The 22,733-nt window shown below is 53.8% G+C and overlaps 1 protein-coding gene across 4 annotated transcripts in view; it reads right to left on the bottom strand.

Moving 5' to 3' along the window:
• Nucleotides 1-22,733, bottom strand: part of BCORL1 (BCL6 corepressor like 1) — a 125,011-nt gene that overhangs the window by 5,861 nt on the left and 96,417 nt on the right. For all 4 annotated transcript variants that reach the window (XM_040325022.1, XM_040325024.1, XM_040325023.1 and 1 more), the window contains 5 exons: nt 20,610-20,815; nt 17,430-17,636; nt 14,107-14,273; nt 3,502-3,647; nt 1,159-1,236 (listed from right to left, as the gene is read on the bottom strand). In XM_040325022.1, the coding sequence (XP_040180956.1) occupies nt 1,159-1,236; nt 3,502-3,647; nt 14,107-14,273; nt 17,430-17,636; nt 20,610-20,815 (804 nt within the window). The remainder of the gene's footprint in view (nt 1-1,158; nt 1,237-3,501; nt 3,648-14,106; nt 14,274-17,429; nt 17,637-20,609; nt 20,816-22,733) is intronic.

The raw sequence follows: 22,733 nt of genomic DNA, 5'->3' as shown, positions 1-22,733 counted from the left end.
GTGGCGACAATTGATGTGGGCACAGTGGCGACAATTGATGTGGGCACAGTGGCGACAATTGATGTGGGCACAGTGGCTGCGTTTGGCATGGCACAGTGGTGACAATTGATGGGCACAGTGGTGACAATTGATGGGCACAGTGGCGACAATTGATGGGCACAGTGGCGACAATTGATGGGCACAGTGGCGACAATTGATGTGGGCACAGTGGCGACAATTGATGTGGGCACAGTGGCGACAATTGATGTGGGCACAGTGGCGACAATTGATGTGGGCACAGTGGCGACAATTGATGTGGGCACAGTGGCGACAATTGATGTGGGCACAGTGGCGACAATTGATGTGGGCACAGTGGCTGCGTTTGGCATGGCACAGTGGTGACAATTGATGGGCACAGTGGTGACAATTGATGGGCACAGTGGTGACAATTGATGGGCACAGTGGCGACAATTGATGTGGGCACAGTGGCGACAATTGATGTGGGCACAGTGGCGACAATTGATGTGGGCACAGTGGCGACAATTGATGTGGGCACAGTGGCGACAATTGATGTGGGCACAGTGGCTGCGTTTGGCATGGCACAGTGGCGACAATTGATGGGCACAGTGGTGACAATTGATGGGCACAGTGGTGACAATTGATGGGCACAGTGGTGACAATTGATGGGCACAGTGGCGACAATTGATGTGGGCACAGTGGCGACAATTGATGTGGGCACAGTGGCGACAATTGATGTGGGCACAGTGGCGACAATTGATGTGGGCACAGTGGCGACAATTGATGTGGGCACAGTGGCGACAATTGATGTGGGCACAGTGGCGAGGTTTGGCATGGCACAGTGGTGACAATTGATGGGCACAGTGGCGACAATTGATGGCATGGCACAGTGGCTGCGTTTGATGGGCACAGTGAGGCTGCAATTGTCTTTTTTTCATTTGTTTGCGCCCCCCCCCAAAAAATTTTGAGCACCAGCCGCCACTGCTTGGCTGGTGCTGGTGGTATTTTCATGAAAGGGGCGGGACAAGGCTGAAAAGGGGCGGGATGATGCTGGACATCCTCCAGCAAGGGGCGGGGCTCTGACAGCTTCTAGTGCACATGGCGAGAAGCTCACAGTGTGCGGCGATATCAGAGAAAGCGTCACCTGAACACGAGTCTTACCGAGTATGGAGCTGCTGTAGAAGTCCCATGATGCTCGGGGGTCGCCGTCGGTGCGTCCTCGCAGGTCCGACAGGTAATCTGTACAGAGAGAGAAGACAGACGGGTGAGAGCCGGGAGGAGACAAACATCCGGAGCTCCACCCCCCCCGTGTCAGCGTCCAATCACAGGTACCGTGCCCAACCCCCCACTGCCTGAGGCCTATCAGAGTCCAGTATTCTGAGCTCTGGTCAGACCCAGGAACAGCCAATCAGCCGCAGAGTACAGACTATATACCCCCCAGAGCTGTATACAGACTATATACCCCCAGAGCTGTATACAGACTCTATACCCCCCAGAGCTGTATACAGACTATATACCCCCAGAGCTGTATACAGACTATATACCCCCCAGAGCTGTATACAGACTCTATACCCCCAGAGCTGTATACAGACTCTATACCCCCAGAGCTGTATACAGACTCTATACCCCCCAGAGCTGTATACAGACTCTATACCCCCAGAGCTGTATACAGACTCTATACCCCCAGAGCTGTATACAGACTCTATACCCCCAGAGCTGTATACAGACTCTATACCCCCCAGAGCTGTATACAGACTATATACCCCCAGAGCTGTATACAGACTCTATACCCCCAGAGCTGTATACAGACTCTATACCCCCCAGAGCTGTATACAGACTCTATACCCCCAGAGCTGTATACAGACTCTATACCCCCAGAGCTGTATACAGACTCTATACCCCCCAGAGCTGTATACAGACTCTATACCTCCAGAGCTGTATACAGACTCTATACCCCCAGAGCTGTATACAGACTCTATACCCCCAGAGCTGTATACAGACTCTATACCCCCAGAGCTGTATACAGACTCTATACCCCCAGAGCTGTATACAGACTCTATACCCCCAGAGCTGTATACAGACTATATACCCCCAGAGCTGTATACAGACTCTATACCCCCAGAGCTGTATACAGACTCTATACCCCCCAGAGCTGTATACAGACTCTATACCCCCAGAGCTGTATACAGACTCTATACCCCCCAGAGCTGTATACAGACTCTATACCCCCCAGAGCTGTATACAGACTCTATACCCCCCAGAGCTGTATACAGACTCTATACCCCCCAGAGCTGTATACAGACTCTATACCCCCAGAGTTGTATACAGACTCTATACCCCCAGAGCTGTATACAGACTCTATACCCCCCAGAGCTGTATACAGACTCTATACCCCCAGAGCTGTATACAGACTATATACCCCCCAGAGCTGTATACAGACTATATACCCCCCAGAGCTGTATACAGACTACATACCCCCCAGAGCTGTATACAGACTACATACCCCCCAGAGCTGTATACAGACTCTATACCCCCCAGAGCTGTATACAGACTCTATACCCCCCAGAGCTGTATACAGACTCTATACCCCCCAGAGCTGTATACAGACTCTATACCCCCCAGAGCTGTATACAGACTCTATACCCCCCAGAGCTGTATACAGACTCTATACCCCCCAGAGCTGTATACAGACTCTATACCCCCAGAGCTGTATACAGACTACATACCCCCCAGAGCTGTATACAGACTCTATACCCCCAGAGCTGTATACAGACTCTATACCCCCAGAGCTGTATACAGACTACATACCCCCAGAGCTGTATACAGACTCTATACCCCCAGAGCTGTATACAGACTCTATACCCCCAGAGCTGTATACAGACTCTATACCCCCCAGAGCTGTATACAGACTCTATACCCCCCAGAGCTGTATACAGACTCTAGACCCCCAGAGCTGTATACAGACTACATACCCCCCAGAGCTGTATACAGACTCTATACCCCCAGAGCTGTATACAGACTCTATACCCCCCAGAGCTGTATACAGACTATAGACCCCCAGAGCTGTATACAGACTCTATACCCCCCAGAGCTGTATACAGACTCTATACCCCCCAGAGCTGTATACAGACTCTATACCCCCAGAGCTGTATACAGACTACATACCCCCCAGAGCTGTATACAGACTCTATACCCCCAGAGCTGTATACAGACTCTATACCCCCCAGAGCTGTATACAGACTCTATACCCCCCAGAGCTGTATACAGACTCTATACCCCCAGAGCTGTATACAGACTATATACCCCCAGAGCTGTATACAGACTCTATACCCCCAGAGCTGTATACAGACTCTATACCCCCAGAGCTGTATACAGACTATATACCCCCAGAGCTGTATACAGACTCTATACCCCCCAGAGCTGTATACAGACTCTATACCCCCCAGAGCTGTATACAGACTCTATACCCCCAGAGTTGTATACCCCCCCCCCCCCCCCACGTACCACTCAGGAAGGTCCTCATGGCATCGCTGCTTGCCAGCTTCATGGGCGTCTGCCCGGAGTAGGTGGCCAGCGTGGGATCGGCGCCGTAGGAGAGGAGGAGCCACACCGTCTCTATGTTGTCGTTGACCACCGCGTCATGTATGGGCCTGTCAGGAGAAAATTGGGCGATAAGTGATACAATCCGTTACATACCATCCAAACAATCCGATTATAGATCAGGGTGATTGGCGTTCGCTCTGACGTGGTTTCAGGAAGCTATGTACAGCACCCTCCCACCAGCCATGATCTGCCTGCATTGCATAGGGAAGCACAGAGACCCAGTGATGTCAGAGTCCAAACACTAATCAAAGGCCTGGCAAGCAGTCTCCACTCTAATTCATCTCAAGGGTGTTCTATCAGGTTGAGGTCAGGACTCTGTGCAGGCCGATCAAGTTCATCCACCCCCAAAACTTGCTCACCCACGCTATATTGCCAAAAGTATTTGGCCACCCCCTCCAAATCATGGAGCTCCGGCTAATGGATGTAGGAGGGTTCTATGGGGGTGCCCGATATGCGCCCCCCAGAACAGGGACCGCCCCCCCCAGTCACTAGTAATGATAAAAAGCCAACAGGACTGGCTTCCGATCACGTGACAACTGTCCCAGCCAATCACAGTCATGTCACGTCATCGCCCAGGTAAAAGGGACACATTGGAAGGGTGAAAGGCGTTCGGAATGGTCAGGGGTCTCAAACTGGCGGCCTTCCAGGTGAACTACAATTCCCAGGAGGCATTGCAAGGCTGACCGTTGCAAGCATGACAACAGGCAGAGGCATGATGGGACTTGTAGTTTCACAACAGCTGGAGGGGCCGCCAGTTTGAGACATCTAATTGGAGATGTAAACAGGGGGGGGTAGATTCAGATAGAATTTACGCCGGCGTATCCATAGATACGCCGCGTAAATTCAAATCTGTGCCGGCGTATCTACTTTCTGTATTCAGAAAGCTAGATACGCCGACATTTCCCGAAGATCCGACTGGCGCAAGTCTCTTACGCCGTCGTATCTTAGGGTGCGCATTCTCACGCTGGCCGCTAGGTGGCGCTCCCGTAGTTTTCAGCGTAGAATATGCAAATTACCTACTTACGCCGATTCACAAACGTACGTGCGCCCGGCGGCCGTTTTTTATGTCGTTTGCGCAAGTCGTTTTCGACGTACCGTTGCTCCCGCTATTAGGAGGCGCGGCCAAAGTTAAGTATGGCCGTCGTTCCCGCGCCGAGTTTTGAATTTTTACGTCGTTTGCGTAAGTCTGTCGCGAATACGGATGGACGTAAATTTACGTTCGCGTCGAAACCAATGACGTCCTTGCGACGTCATTTACCGCAATGCACGTCGGAAACATTTTAGGGACGGCGCATGCGCAGTACGTTCGGCGCGGGAACGCGCCTAATTTAAATGATCCACGCCCCCTACCCGGATCATTTGAATTAGGCGGGCTTGCGCCGGGGAATTTACGCTACGCCGCCGCAACTTTACAGGCAAGTGCTTTGTGAATCAAGCACTTGCCCGTAAAACTTGCGGCGGCGTGACGTAAATGCGATACATTACGCCGGCGCAGATCTACGTGAATCTGCCCCAGGGACTGCTATATAACGCCGCACCAGGGGTAGGCGACCTCAGCACCCCTGCTCTGGTGGAACTACAAATCCCATCATACCTCTGCCTCTAGAGCAGGGGGGTCTCAAACTGGTGGCCCAACAACTGTTGTGAAACTACAATTCCCATAAGGCATTGCGAGGCTGACAGTTACAAGCATGACAACAGGCAGAGGCATGATGGGACTTGTAGTTCTGCAACAGCTGGAGGGCCGCCAGTTTGAGACCCCTGATCTAGGAGTCATGCCTGATAGCAGGGATATGCAATTAGCGGACCTCCAGCTGTTGCAAAACTACAAGTCCCATCATGCCACTGCCTCTGGGTGTCATACTTGTGGCTGTCAGAGTCTTGCTATGCCTCATGGGACTTGTAGTTCTGCAACAGCTGGAGGGCCACCAATTTGAGACCCTTGCGTCCAATTGGAGATGTAAACGTACTTCTATACATCGCTGCACCAGGGGTAGGTAACCTCGGCACTCCAGCCGTGGTGGAACTACACCCCCGGGAGACTTTCACCCCCCCGAGGAGATATGCACCCCCCCCGGGGAGACTTGCACACCCCCCCCCCCCCCCGGGAGACTTGCACCTCCCCCCGGGAGACTTGCACCCCCCCCCCGGGAGACTTGCACCCCCCCCCCCGGGAGACTTGCACCTTCCCCCACCCCCCCGGGGAGACTTGCACCCCCCCACCCTCGGGGAGACTTGCACCTCTCCACCCCCCCCCGGGAGACTTGCACCCCCCGGGGAGACTTTCACTCCCCCCCCCCCCGAGGAGATATGCACCTCCCCCCCCGGGGAGACTTGCACCTCTCCCCCCCCCCCCCCCCCCCGAGGAGATTTGCACCTTCCCCCACCCCCCCGGGGAGACTTGCACCCCCCACCCCTCGGGGGAGACTTGCACCCCTCATCCATCGCCAGCTTACTAGGAAATGATTGGCACCCCCCAGAGAGTTGTCATGGGATCCTTCGTCATGTGACTCAATATAGTGCCCCCCCCATGACAACCACAGAGGGCGGAGCCCAGCACCAGGCTTCAATCATAGAATTGCATTCAGGGATTTTTGAGACGCGTACTTCAAAAAAACGAAGGGCGGGGCGGCGATTACAGCTGTTCAGCCGCCGCGCCGCGTCCCCGGAGTCCCTTTTAAAATGGAAAAAAATATTTATATCTTGACCGGTATTGCGCCTTTAATTTGTCCCTGGAACTCCAACAATGTGACTTATAAAAATAGCGGCGACACAAAAAGCGAGCGCGGAAGAATGCAATTAATCATCTGTCACTCAAGTATTAATTATGCATATCCAATTAAGCAGCTACCGCTTCGCGACATTTTTCTACAGGCGCTACAATATGCGAGACGGGGGGGGGGGGGAGGGAATGCCAGCCGTCCGCTTCATCCTCCCCAACTCCCCCGAAATCTCCCCCGCCGTCCTCCAGAGTGCAATAACTCCGTTATGTTACATCCTGTATGCACGGTCGCCATGGAAACCGCAGGCCTCGACTGGGCAGGCGACCATCTTGGAACTTTTCCTGGGAGGCCCCCCTGGTCACAGCGGAGAGAGAGAGCCGTCAAAAGCTCCAGTGACTACGCAGTTGGGTGTGCGATACGGATTGCAGAAAGGGGAAGCTCCGCATTCATCTGCGTCTTTCATCATCGCGGTCTGACACATTCCCCCACGAAGTCCAAGATTCCGACCATTTATAAAAAGGTTCTCCTGGCTCGGTCCTCAGGAAGGATCAAAAACGGCCAGGACCTGGCGCAATCTTCCAAATAGAGTGGAGACGATACAGCACACAGGGTGAGAAATAGGAATTTTGTACTCGCTGTAAAAGTCACCGCGAGTCCACTGAGGGACACGGGAGATGTAAAGACCTCCCGAGGACAAAACTCGTAGGGGGGGGGGGGGGGGATAACGGCCTATGAAGTCACAACGTGGTAGTTCTGAGCTTTTCTTACCCTGAGATGCTTGTGAGTATATTTGAATTCAATAAATTGGTGTTCTTAGCCACTATGGCCACCCCCCAGACAGAAATGACAACTGCGGGGGCCAGCGTCAGAGGGAAGAAGACAGCAGCGGAGGGAGACGGGAAAAGACGACGGCAGCGGAGGGAGAAGGGAGAAGAGGACGGCAGCGGAGGGAGAAGGGAAGAAGACGACGGCAGCGGAGGGAGAAGGGAAAAGACGACGGCAGCCGAGGGAGAAGGGAGAAGACAGCGGAGGGAGAAGGGAGAAGAGGACGGCAGCGGAGGGAGAAGACGGCGGCAGCGGAGGGAGAAGGGAAGAAGACGGCGGCAGCGGAGGGAGAAGGGAAGAAGAAGACGGCAGCGAAGGGAGAAGGGAGAAGACGACGGCAGCGGAGGGAGAAGGGAGAAGACGACGGCAGCGGAGGGAGAAGGGAAGAAGACGACGGCAGCGGAGGGAGAAGGGAAAAGACAGCCGCAGCGGAGGGAGAAGGGAGAAGACGGCGGCAGCGGAGGGAGAAGGGAGAAGACGGCGGCAGCGGAGGGAGAAGGGAGAAGACGGCGGCAGCGGAGGGAGAAGGGAAGAAGACGACGGCAGCGGAGGGAGAAGGGAAAAGACGACGGCAGCGGAGAGAGAAGGGAAGAAGACGACGGCAGCGGAGGGAGAAGGGAAAAGACGACGGCAGCCGAGGGAGAAGGGAGAAGACAGCGGAGGGAGAAGGGAGAAGAGGACGGCAGCGGAGGGAGAAGACGGCGGCAGCGGAGGGAGAAGGGAAGAAGACGGCGGCAGCGGAGGGAGAAGGGAAGAAGAAGACGGCAGCGAAGGGAGAAGGGAGAAGACGACGGCAGCGGAGGGAGAAGGGAAGAAGACGACGGCAGCGGAGGGAGAAGGGAAAAGACAGCGGCAGCGGAGGGAGAAGGGAAAAGACAGCGGCAGCGGAGGGAGAAGGGAGAAGACGGCGGCAGCGGAGGGAGAAGGGAGAAGACGGCGGCAGCGGAGGGAGAAGGGAGAAGACGGCGGCAGCGGAGGGAGAAGGGAAGAAGACGACGGCAGCGGAGGGAGAAGGGAAAAGACGACGGCAGCGGAGAGAGAAGGGAAGAAGACGACGGCAGCGGAGGGAGAAGGGAAAAGACAGCGGCAGCGGAGGGAGAAGGGAGAAGACGGCGGCAGCGGAGGGAGAAGGGAGAAGACGGCGGCAGCGGAGGGAGAAGGGAAGAAGAAGACAGCAGCGAAGGGAGAAGGGAAGAAGACGACGGCAGCGGAGGGAGAAGGGAAAAGACAGCGGCAGCGGAGGGAGAAGGGAAAAGACAGCGGCAGCGGAGGGAGAAGGGAAAAGACAGCGGCAGCGGAGGGAGAAGGGAAAAGACAGCGGCAGCGGAGGGAGAAGGGAAAAGACAGCGGCAGCGGAGGGAGAAGGGAAAAGACAGCGGCAGCGGAGGGAGAAGGGAAAAGACAGCGGCAGCGGAGGGAGAAGGGAAAAGACAGCGGCAGCGGAGGGAGAAGGGAAAAGACAGCGGCAGCGGAGGGAGAAGGGAAAAGACAGCGGCAGCGGAGGGAGAAGGGAAAAGACAGCGGCAGCGGAGGGAGAAGGGAAAAGACAGCGGCAGCGGAGGGAGAAGGGAAAAGACAGCGGCAGCGGAGGGAGAAGGGAAGAAGAAGACGGCAGCGAAGGGAGAAGGGAGAAGACGACGGCAGCGGAGGGAGAAGGGAGAAGACGACGGCAGCGGAGGGAGAAGGGAAGAAGACGACGGCAGCGGAGGGAGAAGGGAAAAGACAGCGGCAGCGGAGGGAGAAGGGAGAAGACGGCGGCAGCGGAGGGAGAAGGGAGAAGACGGCGGCAGCGGAGGGAGAAGGGAGAAGACGGCGGCAGCGGAGGGAGAAGGGAAGAAGACGACGGCAGCGGAGGGAGAAGGGAAAAGACGACGGCAGCGGAGAGAGAAGGGAAGAAGACGACGGCAGCGGAGGGAGAAGGGAAAAGACGACGGCAGCCGAGGGAGAAGGGAGAAGACAGCGGAGGGAGAAGGGAGAAGAGGACGGCAGCGGAGGGAGAAGACGGCGGCAGCGGAGGGAGAAGGGAAGAAGACGGCGGCAGCGGAGGGAGAAGGGAAGAAGAAGACGGCAGCGAAGGGAGAAGGGAGAAGACGACGGCAGCGGAGGGAGAAGGGAGAAGACGACGGCAGCGGAGGGAGAAGGGAAGAAGACGACGGCAGCGGAGGGAGAAGGGAAAAGACAGCGGCAGCGGAGGGAGAAGGGAGAAGACGGCGGCAGCGGAGGGAGAAGGGAGAAGACGGCGGCAGCGGAGGGAGAAGGGAGAAGACGGCGGCAGCGGAGGGAGAAGGGAAGAAGACGACGGCAGCGGAGGGAGAAGGGAAAAGACGACGGCAGCGGAGAGAGAAGGGAAGAAGACGACGGCAGCGGAGGGAGAAGGGAAAAGACAGCGGCAGCGGAGGGAGAAGGGAGAAGACGGCGGCAGCGGAGGGAGAAGGGAGAAGACGGCGGCAGCGGAGGGAGAAGGGAAGAAGAAGACAGCAGCGAAGGGAGAAGGGAAGAAGACGACGGCAGCGGAGGGAGAAGGGAAAAGACAGCGGCAGCGGAGGGAGAAGGGAAAAGACAGCGGCAGCGGAGGGAGAAGGGAAAAGACAGCGGCAGCGGAGGGAGAAGGGAAAAGACAGCGGCAGCGGAGGGAGAAGGGAAAAGACAGCGGCAGCGGAGGGAGAAGGGAAAAGACAGCGGCAGCGGAGGGAGAAGGGAAAAGACAGCGGCAGCGGAGGGAGAAGGGAAAAGACAGCGGCAGCGGAGGGAGAAGGGAAAAGACAGCGGCAGCGGAGGGAGAAGGGAAAAGACAGCGGCAGCGGAGGGAGAAGGGAAAAGACAGCGGCAGCGGAGGGAGAAGGGAAAAGACAGCGGCAGCGGAGGGAGAAGGGAAAAGACAGCGGCAGCGGAGGGAGAAGGGAAAAGACAGCGGCAGCGGAGGGAGAAGGGAAAAGACGACATCGGCAGCGGAGGGAAAGAAGACATCGGCAGCGGAGGGAAAGAAGACAGCGGCAGGAAAGAAGACAGCGTCAGCGGAGGGAAAGAAGACAGCGTCAGGAGAAGACAGCGTCAGGAGAAGACAGCGTCAGGAGAAGACAGCGTCAGGAGAAGACAGCGTCAGGAGAAGACAGCGTCAGGAGAAGACAGCGTCAGGAGAAGACAGCGTCAGGAGAAGACAGCGTCAGGAGAAGACAGCGTCAGGAGAAGGAGAAGACAGCGTCAGGAGAAGGAGAAGACAGCGTCAGGAGAAGGAGAAGACAGCGGAAGGAGAAGACAGCGGAAGGAGAAGACAGCGGAAGGAGAAGACAGCGGAAGGAGAAGACAGCGGAAGGAGAAGACAGCGGAAGGAGAAGACAGCGGCAGCGGAGGGAGAAGACCGGAGGAAGAAGAAAAGTTGGAGCTACGACATTCTTCACTTTAAATAATGTGTCAGTGGGAGGAATAGTGTCCCATCATTGGTGTCAGTGGGAGGAATAGTGTCCCATCATTGGTGTCAGTGGGAGGAATAGTGTCCCATCATTGGTGTCAGTGGGAGGAATAGTGTCCCATCATTGGTGTCAGTGGGAGGAATAGTGTCCCATCATTGGTGTCAGTGGGAGGAATAGTGTCCCATCATTGGTGTCAGTGGGAGGAATAGTGTCCCATCATTGGGAGGAATAGTGTCCCATCATTGGTGTCAGTGGGAGGACTAGTGTCCCATCATTGGTGTCAGTGGGAGGAATAGTGTCCCATCATTGGTGTCAGTGGGAGGAATAGTGTCCCATCATTGGTGTCAGTGGGAGGAATAGTGTCCCATCATTGGTGTCCGTGGGAGGAATAGTGCACCAAGAGCCAGATACAGTCAAGTAAAGGGCCACATCTGGCCTCCGGACCGCAGTATGGAGACCACTGATGTAGATGCAGCACAGAGCTTTCCGCGTCATTAAGAGCCAAGACAATCTATTAAATCTTGACCAATAGCAGAAGACTTCTATACCTCAAGCAAAGTGAATCAGCGTTAGCAATGGTCACGGCAACCAACTGCACGGCCGTCTCGAAGGCTGCGGGCGGATCAGCAATAGACCCTGCAGGGAAAGGCGCAGGAGTACACAGAGGTCTTCTACGGTCATGACTGGATGAATGTGACCACAAGTCTGGTGGACCTGTAGTAGTAGTAGTAGTAGAAGTGATCCAGGTGAGAAGATGGAGCACTCGGTCTCAACCAGCAGAGTGGAGATGACCAAAGTCACTGTAGATGCGTAGTTGGAAAGGATCGAAGACTGGAATTCAATGCGGCTTCTTTAACCACTTAAGCCCCGGACCAATATGCTGCTTAATGCCCAAAGGCGTTTTTACGATTCGGCACTGCGTCGCTTTAACAGACAATTGCGCGGTCGTGCGACGTGGCTCCCAAACAAAATTGGCGTCCTTTTTCCCCCACAAATAGAACTTTATTTTGGTGGTATTTGATCACCTCTGCGGTTTTTATTTTTTGCGCTATAAACAAAAATAGAGCGACAATTTTGAAAAAAATGCAATATTTTTTACTTTTTGCTGTAATAAATATCCCCCCAAAACATGTATAACATTTTTTTTTCCTCAGTTTAGGCCGATACGTATTCTTCTACCTATTTTTGGTAAAAAAAAAAAAATCGCAATAAGTGTTTATCGATTGGTTTGCGCAAACTTTATAGCGTTTACAAAATAGGGGATAGTTTTATTGCATTTTTATTATTTTTTTTTTTTTTACTACTAATGCCGGCGATCAGCGATTTTTTTCTTGACTGCGACATTATGGCGGAACACATCGGACAATTTTGACACATTTTTGGGACCATTGTCATTTTCACAGCAAAAAATGCATTTAAATTGCATTGTTTATTGTGAAAATGACAGTTGCAGTTTGGGAGTTAACCACAGGGGGCGCTGTAGGAGTTAGGGTTCACCTAGTGTGTGTTTACAACTGTAGGGGGGTGTGGCTGTAGGACTGACGTCATCGATCTCGTCTCCCTATAAAAGGGATCACTCGATCGATGCGCCGCCATAGTGAAGCACGGGGAAGCCGTGTTTACATACGGCTCTCCCCGTTCTTCAGCTCCGGGGAGCGATCGCAACGGAGCGGCTATAAACGAATAGCCGTGCCCTCGTCCCGGATCGCTCCCCGAGGGAATCCGACCGCCGCATGTAGCGGGGGGGGGTCCCGATCGGACCCGCGGAAAGGCAGGGACGTACAGGTACGCCAATGTGCCTGTACGTGCCATTCTGCCGACGTATATCTACATGCGGCGGTCGGGAAGTGGTTAAAGGATGTCTAAAGCCACGAGCAGAAATGTAATATTGCACCTATTTACCAGTAATGGTGACAAAAGTTAAGCAGCCTAAGGACACTTCCCAATAAGGCTCACAAATCGCATAGAATACGGCACAACGTAATAACTGATCACTTTTCAGCCACTGCCGGTTCTATCCAGAGAGAAGAACGTCTTTCCAGCGCTGAGTCATTATTAGGAGACGTGTTGCTATGAGAGCAAATGACGTGAGGTCTTCAGGCTGAGAGGACGCCGAGGATCGGGGACGGCAGACAAGGTGTAATGGGAAAGATGGTGCGAGGAGGGAGACCAGGGGACAGGAAGGTCGGGAGCAGGAGACAGGGGATGGGGGGGGATGGTGTCTGGCATTGCGGAACCAGCGGCTCAGCTTCTCATGCGACTTCATGTTGTTGATGTGCTGAGCATCTCAGCAACGTCTCAACATCACAATAAAAAAATAAAACTTCATAAGGTGACGGACAAAGATCTCCTCATCATAATTATTATACTTACTTTGCGCCGGTGCCTCCCGGCCTTTAGGACGACAGGAGGCGGGGCTTAAGATCACATGAACGCCGTAATTTGATGTCACGGCGGTTACGTGATCCGAAAACTCCCCATTGCAAGCTTTCAGTTAGGTGGCGGCAACTGCACCAGGAGCGCGCACGCACGCACGCACGCTCTTGGCACAGCAATTCACGTAAAACATGCGGTCTTTTACCACCGAGATGCCACATATTTGCGTGCAGCCAGGGTCAGTTTGCATTCAAAAGATTTTTTTTTTATCAAAGCCAAATCTACATTAGTGTTGCAAAAACCCCCCACGATTCATACAATCCCCATAAACCTCTTGGCGCTGGGGCCACCCGGCCCTTTAAGAGGTTTACGATACCAGAAGGTGGGGCGGGACTTAAAGTGGGGGTTCTCCCTAAAAAAATAAAAAAAAATTCTAGCATGTCATTCAGCATACTAGCACGAGCTACAGTATGCCTTTATATATTTTTTTGGCGCCGTACTCACAGTTTAATCGCGTAGTAAAGTTTCAGACTCCCCGCGGGGAATGGGCGTTCCTATGCAGAGGGAACGTGATTGACGGCCGGCTATGGCGCGTCCCGCTTCCCGAAAATAGCCGAAATAGGACTTTGCTCTTCACGGCGCCTGCGCAGTCAGCTCCGATGTCTGTGCGCAGGCGCCGTATAGCGCCGTGAACAGCCGAGTCCTACTCCGACTATTTTCGGGAAGCGTGACGCGCCATAGCCGGCCGTCAATCATGTTCCCTCTGCATAGGAACGCCCATTCCCCGCGGTGAGTCAAACTTTACTATGCAATTAAACTGTGAGTACGGCGCCAAAAAAAATAAAAATAAAGGCATACTGTAGCTCGCGCTAGTATGTTAAATGGCATGGTAGAAACTTGTTTTTTAGGGTGAAACACCGCTTTAAGATCACGTGACTGCTGTGATTGGCTGTCACAAGATCTGAAAACTCACCGTCGCAGGCAGCGATTGGGAGCCTTCCGTTAGGTGCCGCCAACTGTCTGGGAGCGTGCAGCGCCCACGCTCTTGGCACAGCTCTAGTGACAGAAAATCACGCAAATATGCGGCCTCTCTGTGCCAAGAGACCGCATACTTGTGCGCGGGGCAGCGCCAAGAGGTTAATAAGGAGTACAGAGCGGTCATTTGGACTTACCGGGTCCCATCCTGAGCGCTGCAGTTGACGTTGGCCCCGTTGTACAGGAGGACCTGTAAGATGTCGGTCCAGCCGCGTGAGCAGGCTTCGTGCAGAGCGGTGTATCCGGCGTTATCCCGGTGGTTGATGTCTCCTGGATCTCGCTGCAGACAGAACAGCACCACATCCTAAGGAAGGAGAGACAACAAGACTTCAAAGACTGCGCCAAACTGCCGATGGCGGCACATTCCTTCCTTCTACTGTTCAACACAGACCGCGGGCGCACGGGATTAAAACAAACATATGCAAAATATGAACTCTCTTATGGTCGGTATATATGTATGCTTGGCCTGCTATGGCTTAACGTGGACCTTCACCCCCCTAAACAGACAAACTGACTGTGCCCACATCACTGCATACCCTTCCATAAATGTCACACAAGCCACTTTAGAGCAGGGGGGGGGTCCCAAACTATTCAGTACAAGGGCCACATTGTATATTTGAAAGTATTCATAGGCTGAGAAAATTTCTCACCAGAGCCCCCCTTACATTAGAGTGCTCATTACAACCCCCTCCTTGCATCAAGTTCCCCATCAGAGCTCCCACCCTTACATTAGGGTCCCCCTTACATCAGAGCCCCCCCTTACATCAGGGTGCCCATCACAACCCCCTCCTTGCTTCAAGGTTCCCATCAGAGCCCCCACCCTTACATTAGGGTCCCTCTTACATCAGAGCCTCCAACCTTACATTAGGGTCCCCCTTACATCAGAGCCCCCCCTTACATTAGGGTCCCCCTTACATCAGAGCCCCCACCCTTACATTAGGGTCCCCCTTATATCAGAGCCCCCCCTTACATTAGGGTCCCCCTTACATCAGAGCCCCCACCCTTACATTAGGGTCCCCCTTATATCAGAGCCCCCACCCTTACATTAGGGTCCCCCTTACATCAGAGTCCCCCCTTACATCAGGGTGCTCATCACAACCCCCTCCTTGCATCAAGGTCCCCATCAGAGCCCCCACCCTTACATTAGGGTCCCCCTTACATCAGAGTCCCTATCAGAGCCCCCCCCCCCCTTACATTAGGGTGCCCAATGCCCATCACAACCCCCTCCTTGTATCAGGGTCCCCATCAGACCCCCCCCCTCCCGTTACACCAGGGTCCCAATTTAGAGCCGCCCTCCTTACATCAACGTCCCTATTAAAGTTATCCTTACATCAGGGTCCCCACCAGAGCCCCCTTACATTAGGCCCCCCATCAGAACCATCTCCTTGCATCAAGGTCCCCATCAGTGCCCCCCCTTACATCAGGGTGCCAATCACAACCCCCTCATTGCATCAGGGTCCCCATCAGAGCCCCCCAACCGACCCCTTACATCAGGGTCCCAATGAGAGCCGCCCTCCTTAAATCAGGGTCCCCCTCAGAGCCCTTCCTTACATCAACATCCCTATTAAAAGTTGTCTTTACATCAGGGTCCCCACCAGAGCCCCTCTTACATCAAGGTTCACCAAAGCCCCCTTACATCAGAGTGCCCATTGCAACCCCCTCCTTGCATCAAGGTCCCCACCAGAGCCCCCTTACATTAAGGTCCCCATCAGAACCATCTCCTTGCATCAAGGTCCCCATCAGTGCCCCCCCTTACATCAGGGTGCCCATCACAACCCCCCCCTTACATCAGGGTCCCAATGAGAGCCGCCCTCCTTAAATCAGGGTCCCCACCAGAGCCCCTCTTACATCAAGGTTCACCAAAGCCCCCTTACATCAGAGTGCCCATCAGAACCCTCTCCTTGCATCAAGGTCCCCACCAGAGCCCCCTTACATTAGGGCCCCCATCAGAACCATCTTCTTGCATCAAGGTCCCCATCAGTGCCCCCCCCCCTTACATCAGGGTGCCCATCACAACCCCCCACCCCCCCTTACATCAGGGTCCCAATGAGAGCCGCCCTCCTTAAATCAGGGTCCCCATCAGAGCCCCTCCTTACATCAACATCCCTATTAAAGTTGTCTTTACATCAGGGTCCCCACCAGAGCCCCTCTTACATCAAGGTTCACCAAAGCCCCCTTTACATCAGAGTGCCCATCACAAACCCCTCCTTGCATCAAGGTCCCCACCAGAGCCCCCTCACATCACAGTCCCCCTCCTTGTATCACGGTCCCCATCAGAGCCCCCCCTTACATTATAGTCCTCCCTAGGTCCCCCCCCTTACATCAGGGTGCTCATCACAACCCCCTCCTTGCATCAGGGTCCCTCCTTACATCAACGTCTTTATTAAAGTTGTCCTTACATCAGGGCCCCCATCAGAACCATCTCCTTGCATCAAGTTTCCCATCAGAGGGCCCCCCCCCCCTTTGCATCAGGGTCCCCATCAGAGCCCCCAACTTGCATAAAGGTCTCCATCAGAGCCCCCCTCCTTGCATCAGGTTCCCCATCAAACCCACCCCTCCCTCCCCTTCTTGCATTCACAAGGAGCCGTGCAAGCTCACACATGCTCAGTACAGAGACGTTCAGGAAACCACAGCCAGCTCCCATATCCAAGATGGCGCCAGGGACCCGAGGCAGTAAGAACCACCGGCTGTGGGAAGACCATGCCGGACCCGGGCTCTGGTAAGTAAGTCAGCCGCTACAGTGTTTGTGAAGAAAGAAAACCACTAAGGAGACCCCAGCTGAGGGCTGGATAAAATCTTGTAGTAGGCTGGGTGTGGCCCATAGACCGTCGTTCCGAGACCCCGTTTTAGATGAAACCATTAGGATTTTATCCTCCTGGTTTCCTTGAGGCAATGGTCACGTGGCCCTGACTGCACAGGAGCACCTTAGGAGGGCCAAATCACCACTCCATGGTGACCTCACATGATCTCCTGCATGTGCCACACTAGATCAGGGCAGCTTCTTACTGAAGGATAACAAGCTGCACCAGATCACGTACCGCACGTGTGCCATATGTACTCTGGGGTACCCTGGTACGGAATAATATCATGCCGCCACAGATAACATATGGCGCATGCACCAGATCGTGTGCAGCACCTGCTCTGGCATTCTTCAAAAACAGCCCGTCCCATTCCAGCCTAGATCAGAACCCACACACACGTGCACGGCATGGACTGCACACGCGTGCACGGCACATGCGCACACGCACGGACGGCACACACTCAAATACGGGATGGGCTGCACACGCACGCACGGCATGGACTGCACACGCACGGCATGGACTGCACACGCGCGCACGGCACACACTCACATACGGGATGGGCTGCACATGCACGCACTGCGCACACACACGCACAACATGGAGTGCACACACACGCATGCACGGCATGGATGGTATACAGACAGTAGATTTTCTCCCACCTTGTATCCGAGCCGGGCCGCCCTCTGTAGGAGAGTTTCTCCTGCGTTCTTATTCACAATCAGTTTCCTGGCTTCTGGCGGTATCGGCTCGCCGGAGCCCAGAGCACCGCTACGCCGAGATCTGTGCGGGGTCCCGGGTTCACTGCCCTTCCTTGGAGACTTCATAGGCGAGGACTTGGGGGATTGCAAGCTCCGACGTCCCTTCCCCTAGGATAGGATAAGAAATACGTGATCAGGGAAGTTCTGACAATTATTATTACTATTATACAGGATTTATATAGCACCGACCTTTTACACAGCACTTTACAACATGAGGGCTGACAGTAAATTACAATACAGTACAGTGATCCCTGCTCATCAGAGCTTACAATCTAGGACGACAATGAACCAAAGTCTCGCTAGTCGGTGATTGTAGCTGCATTAGTGACCTTGCAACAAAAACAATCAAGTAAGGCCCATATTCTTTTGTTTGCACAAACATCCACATTTTCAGGACAAACTTTTGGGGTGTACCCCCCTTCTACAAAGTCCAGAGTGCACTGCTTGAGCCCTTTATATGAGGGTACACCCAGTACTGCCTGGGCCTTGCAGATGGGGGTACACCCAGTACTGCTTGGGCCTTGCAGATGGGGGTACACCCAGTACTGCTTTGGCCTTGCAGATGGGGGTACACCCAGTACTGCTTGGGTCTTGCAGATGGGGGTACACCCAGTATTGCTTGGGCCTTGCAGATGGGGGTACACCCAGTACTACTTGGGCCTTGCAGATGGGGGTACACCCAGTACTACTTGGGCCTTATAGCTGGGGGTACACCCAGTACTGCTTGGGCCTTATAGCTGGGGGTACACCCAGTACTGCTTGGGCCTTATAGCTGGGGGTACACCCAGTATTACTTGGGCCTTATAGATGAGGGTACACCCAGTACTGCTTGGGCCTTGCAGATGGGGGTACACCCAGTACTGCTTGGGCCTTGCAGATGGGGGTACACCCAGTACTGCTTGGGCCTTGCAGATGGGGGTACACCCAGTACTGCTTGGGCCTTGCAGATGGGGGTACACCCAGTATTGCTTGGGCCTTATAGATGGGGGTACACCCAGTACTGCTTGGGCCTTGCAGATGGGGGTACACCCAGTACTGCTTGGGCCTTGCAGATGGGGGTACACCCAGTACTGCTTGGGCCTTGCAGATGGGGGTACACCCAGTACTGCTTGGGCCTTATAGCTGGGGGTACACCCAGTACTGCTTGGGCCTTGCAGATGGGGGTACACCCAGTACTGCTTGGGCCTTATAGCTGGGGGTACACGCAGTACTGCTTGGGCCTTATAGCTGGGGGTACACCCAGTACTGCTTGGGCCTTGCAGATGGGGGTACACCCAGTACTGCTTGGGCCTTGCAGATGGGGGTACACCCAGTACTGCTTGGGCCTTGCAGATGGGGGTACACCCAGTACTGCTTGGGCCTTGCAGCTGGGGGTACACCCAGTACTGCTTGGGCCTTATAGCTGGGGTACACCCAGTACTGCTTGGGCCTTATAGCTGGGGGTACACCCAGTACTGCTTGGGCTTTATAGCTGGGGGTACACCCAGTACTGCCTGGGCCTTATAGCTGGGGGTACACCCAGTACTGCTTGGGCCTTATAGCTGGGGGTACACCCAGTACTGCTTGGGCTTTATAGCTGGGGGTACACCCAGTACTGCCTGGGCCTTATAGCTGGGGGTACACCCAGTACTGCTTGGGCCTTGCAGCTGGGGGGACACCCAGTACTGCTTGGGCCATGCAGATGGGGGTACACCCAGTACTGCTTGCACCTTTAAGATGGGGGTATAACTAGTACTTATTTATTTTTACATTGTCACTTTTTTTTTTTTTGATCACTTATTGCTTGTGACAGCAATAGGCACATGACAGGTAGTCTTTATGGAGAGATCTGGGGTCTATAAAACCCCAAATTCCTCCCCTGCCCTTAAAAGCATTCGTTCACGCCAAGATCTGTCTTTTCGAAATGCTTTTGAGTTCTGAAAATGGCGCCATAGACATTCGGTAAAACCTGAATAGACGTCAGGTCAGGTCATTGCTTCCGTGTTACCGTAGCCGAACACAGCTGATCCGGTCTTTGTTGGGCTCTATGATCACCCCAGTGTTGGCTGGTCGCCTGGGTCCCGGGAGAGCCTCAGAAAGCCAGGGAAGGCGTCAGAAGGTGCTTCCCCTCACACGGCTTGTAGAAGCAATCCAGTGGCTAGTTAGCCGATAGGATTGCTTTTACAAAAGAGCCGACCATTGGACCAAAAAAAAAAAAACGGCGCAGGCGTCGTCCTGGTATAACCACTTGAAGTCCAGTGACGTACGGGTATGTCGCTGGTCAGCTAGAGGTTATTCAATCCATGTATCTAGGTGACAGTCCATAGAAACCCCGGCCGGTAATGACTCTGCTAGACCCATAAGGAGGTCTCCTCTTAGGCCCCGATTCACGTAGGAGATACGCCGTCGTATCTCTGAGTCTGAGCCGTCGTGTCTTGGCGCCTGATTCAAAGAATCAGATACGCCAGAATTTGTATAAGATACGACCAGCGTAAGTCTCCTACGCCGTCGTATCTCAACTGCATATTTACGCTGGCCGCTAGGGGCGTGTACGCTGATTTACGCCTAGAAATATGTAAATCAGCTAGATACGCCTATTCACGAACGTACGCCCGGCCGTCACAGTACAGATAGGCCGTTTACGTAAGGCTTTTTCCGGCGTAAAGTTACCCCTAGATGAGGCGTAGCAATGTTCGGTATGGACGTCGGAACAGCGTCAACTTTTTCACGTTTTTTTACGTCGTTTGCGTAAGTCGTTCGCGAATAGGGCTGGGCGTCATTTACGTTCACGTCAAAAGCATTGGCTTCTTGCGGGTTAATTTGGAGCATGCGCACTGGCAAACTTTCATCGACGGCGCATGCGCCGTTCGGAGAAAGCGTCATTTTACGTGGGGTCACACACATTTACATAACACACGCTCACATCTTCCACATTTGAATTAGGCGGGCTTACGCCGGCCTATTTACGCTACGCCGCCGCAACTTTGCTTTTGAGAATACTGCACTTGTCTGGCAAAGTTGCGGCGGCGTAACGTAAATAGGATACGTTGCGCCCGCACGAAGATGCGCTCTCCTACGTGAATCCGGGCCTTAGTGTTCTACCTTCATCTCCTCGTCGGTGCCTCCTCCTCCTCCCAGGTGTTTCGTTTTGCACTTGCGTTTCCCGGCGGGTTTGTCTGTGGTCTGTGCCGAGGTGAAGTTCTCCGGGCCGCCTTTGGAGAAGCCTTGTCTCAGTTTATCCCGGGAAGATGGGGAGCTCTTGGTTTTATAGGATTCGTAGTCTGGTGAGGACTTCCTTTTATAGGGGCCTAAAAGAAAAAATAAGAAGATGAAAGAAGGACAGGCAATGCTGAAAACCACTTGGATGAGATCATTGCAGGACTCATGAAGACAACGGTATCATTGTGACCATATACTGCGGGATTCAATACGTGTCCCGACATGAACCCCAATGACATCATTCCGTGTAAAGGTAAAGTCCAGGATCCTCTGCAAATCGTTCCTAAACTTCCCTTACCCCCGACCACAAGGTAAGATTTTTTTATTTTTTATTATAGCCTTCAAGCTACTTATTTCTGTAAAATTCATATACAGTGGAACCTCGTCGGATTACGAGGATAATCCGTTCCAGGAGAATGCTCGTAATCCAAAGCACTTGCATATCAAAGCGAGTTTCCCCATAGAAGTCAATGGAAACAAAAATAATTTGTTCCGCATTGACTTCAATGGCATGCAATACTGCATGCGGCCAGAGGTGGGGGGGCACCAGGGAGCCTCAGAAACGACAGAAAGGCCCGAGGACAACTTGGCTGACCTCGGCAAACCTCGGGAATGCAGTATTTCCGTGTCTCTCGAACATTCCCGAACTGTGCCGTTCGGCTCTAGCACCCGGTGAAGCCGATGGAACGCAGATCTCTGGGGAGGACAAGAATTCTTGGCCTGGTTGGGTGATTGTTACTGGGATGTGTGGAAGCGATTGGGCTGGGAGGGTGTGTAACCCCCTCCCCCGCTGTCACCGACGTAATGCCTACGTTGGTGGCAGTGAAGGGGTTAAAGTCCAACTTCCAAGGACATAAAAATAAAAGCTGGTCGGCTGCTAGACTGGCAACCAGAGCCGGTCCTCGCTACAAGAATCTTTCCAAGGCACTGTTGTCAGTCCAGCTTTATGCCACCCCAGGGGGGTAAAGCCCCTAAATCATGTTGGCCATCTCCAGAATAAGAACAAAAACACACTGGGGTAGATTCAAAGAGCAATTGCATCTGCGTAACCATAGTTACGCAGCGCAACTACTTACCTGCGCCGGCGTTACGAATGCTCCTGATTCAGGAACCTCGTTACGCCGACTGCAGCCTAAGAAATGACTAGCATAAGCCTCTTTATGCCGTCATATCTTAGGCTGCATTCTTACGCAGGCCGCTAGGTGGCGTTCCCGTTGTGGTCAGCGTATAGTGTGCAAATTGCATACTAACGCCGATTCACAACACTACGCGAGCCCTACGTACGCAGTTTACGTCGTTTCGTTTGCGTACGTCAGGTTTTTGCGTAAGGCTGCCCCTGCTACGTATACCCGTCGTTCCCGCGTTGCGAAATTTGAAATTTACGTCGTTTGCGTAAGTGAATCGTGAATGGCGCTGGACGCCATTCACGTTCACTTTGAAGCAAATGACGTCCTTGCGACGTCATTTACCGCAATGCACGTTGGGAAAGTTTCCCGACGGAGCATGCGCGCTACGCTCGGCGCGGGAACGCGCCTAATTTAAATGATCCACGCCCCCTACGGGATCATTTAAAATTGCGCGCGCTTACGCCGGGCATTTTGCCGGAGCGCCCACGCAATTTACGGAGCTACTGTTCCGTGAATCAAGGGTAGCGCAGGTAATTTGCGGAGGCGCAGCGGCAAAACTGTGCGCTGCGCCTCCGTAAAACCTGCGCAAATCTACCTGAATCTACCCCACTATAAAATAAACGGACTGTCAACCACACATCCATCAATCTCTTCATTGTATCAAACTTCTTGCACAGACTTGTATAGGAAAGGAAGGTTCACTTTAACTGATCTACTACCAGCCGCCGTCAAATGACGGCGGCAAAAGTAACCCAGTTATTCTGACAGGACGTCATATGACATCCTGTCATTTAAAGCCGCTAGGGAGCGCGCGCACCCATCGCGTTACTGGGAACACAATGCGCGTGCCCGGCGGCCGCGATGGCCGCCGGGCACCCGC

The sequence above is a fragment of the Rana temporaria genome, chromosome 9 (assembly GCF_905171775.1).
Source record: "Rana temporaria chromosome 9, aRanTem1.1, whole genome shotgun sequence".
NCBI classification, from domain to species: domain Eukaryota; kingdom Metazoa; phylum Chordata; class Amphibia; order Anura; family Ranidae; genus Rana; species Rana temporaria.
This window is presented reverse-complemented; position numbering and strand designations above follow the sequence as displayed.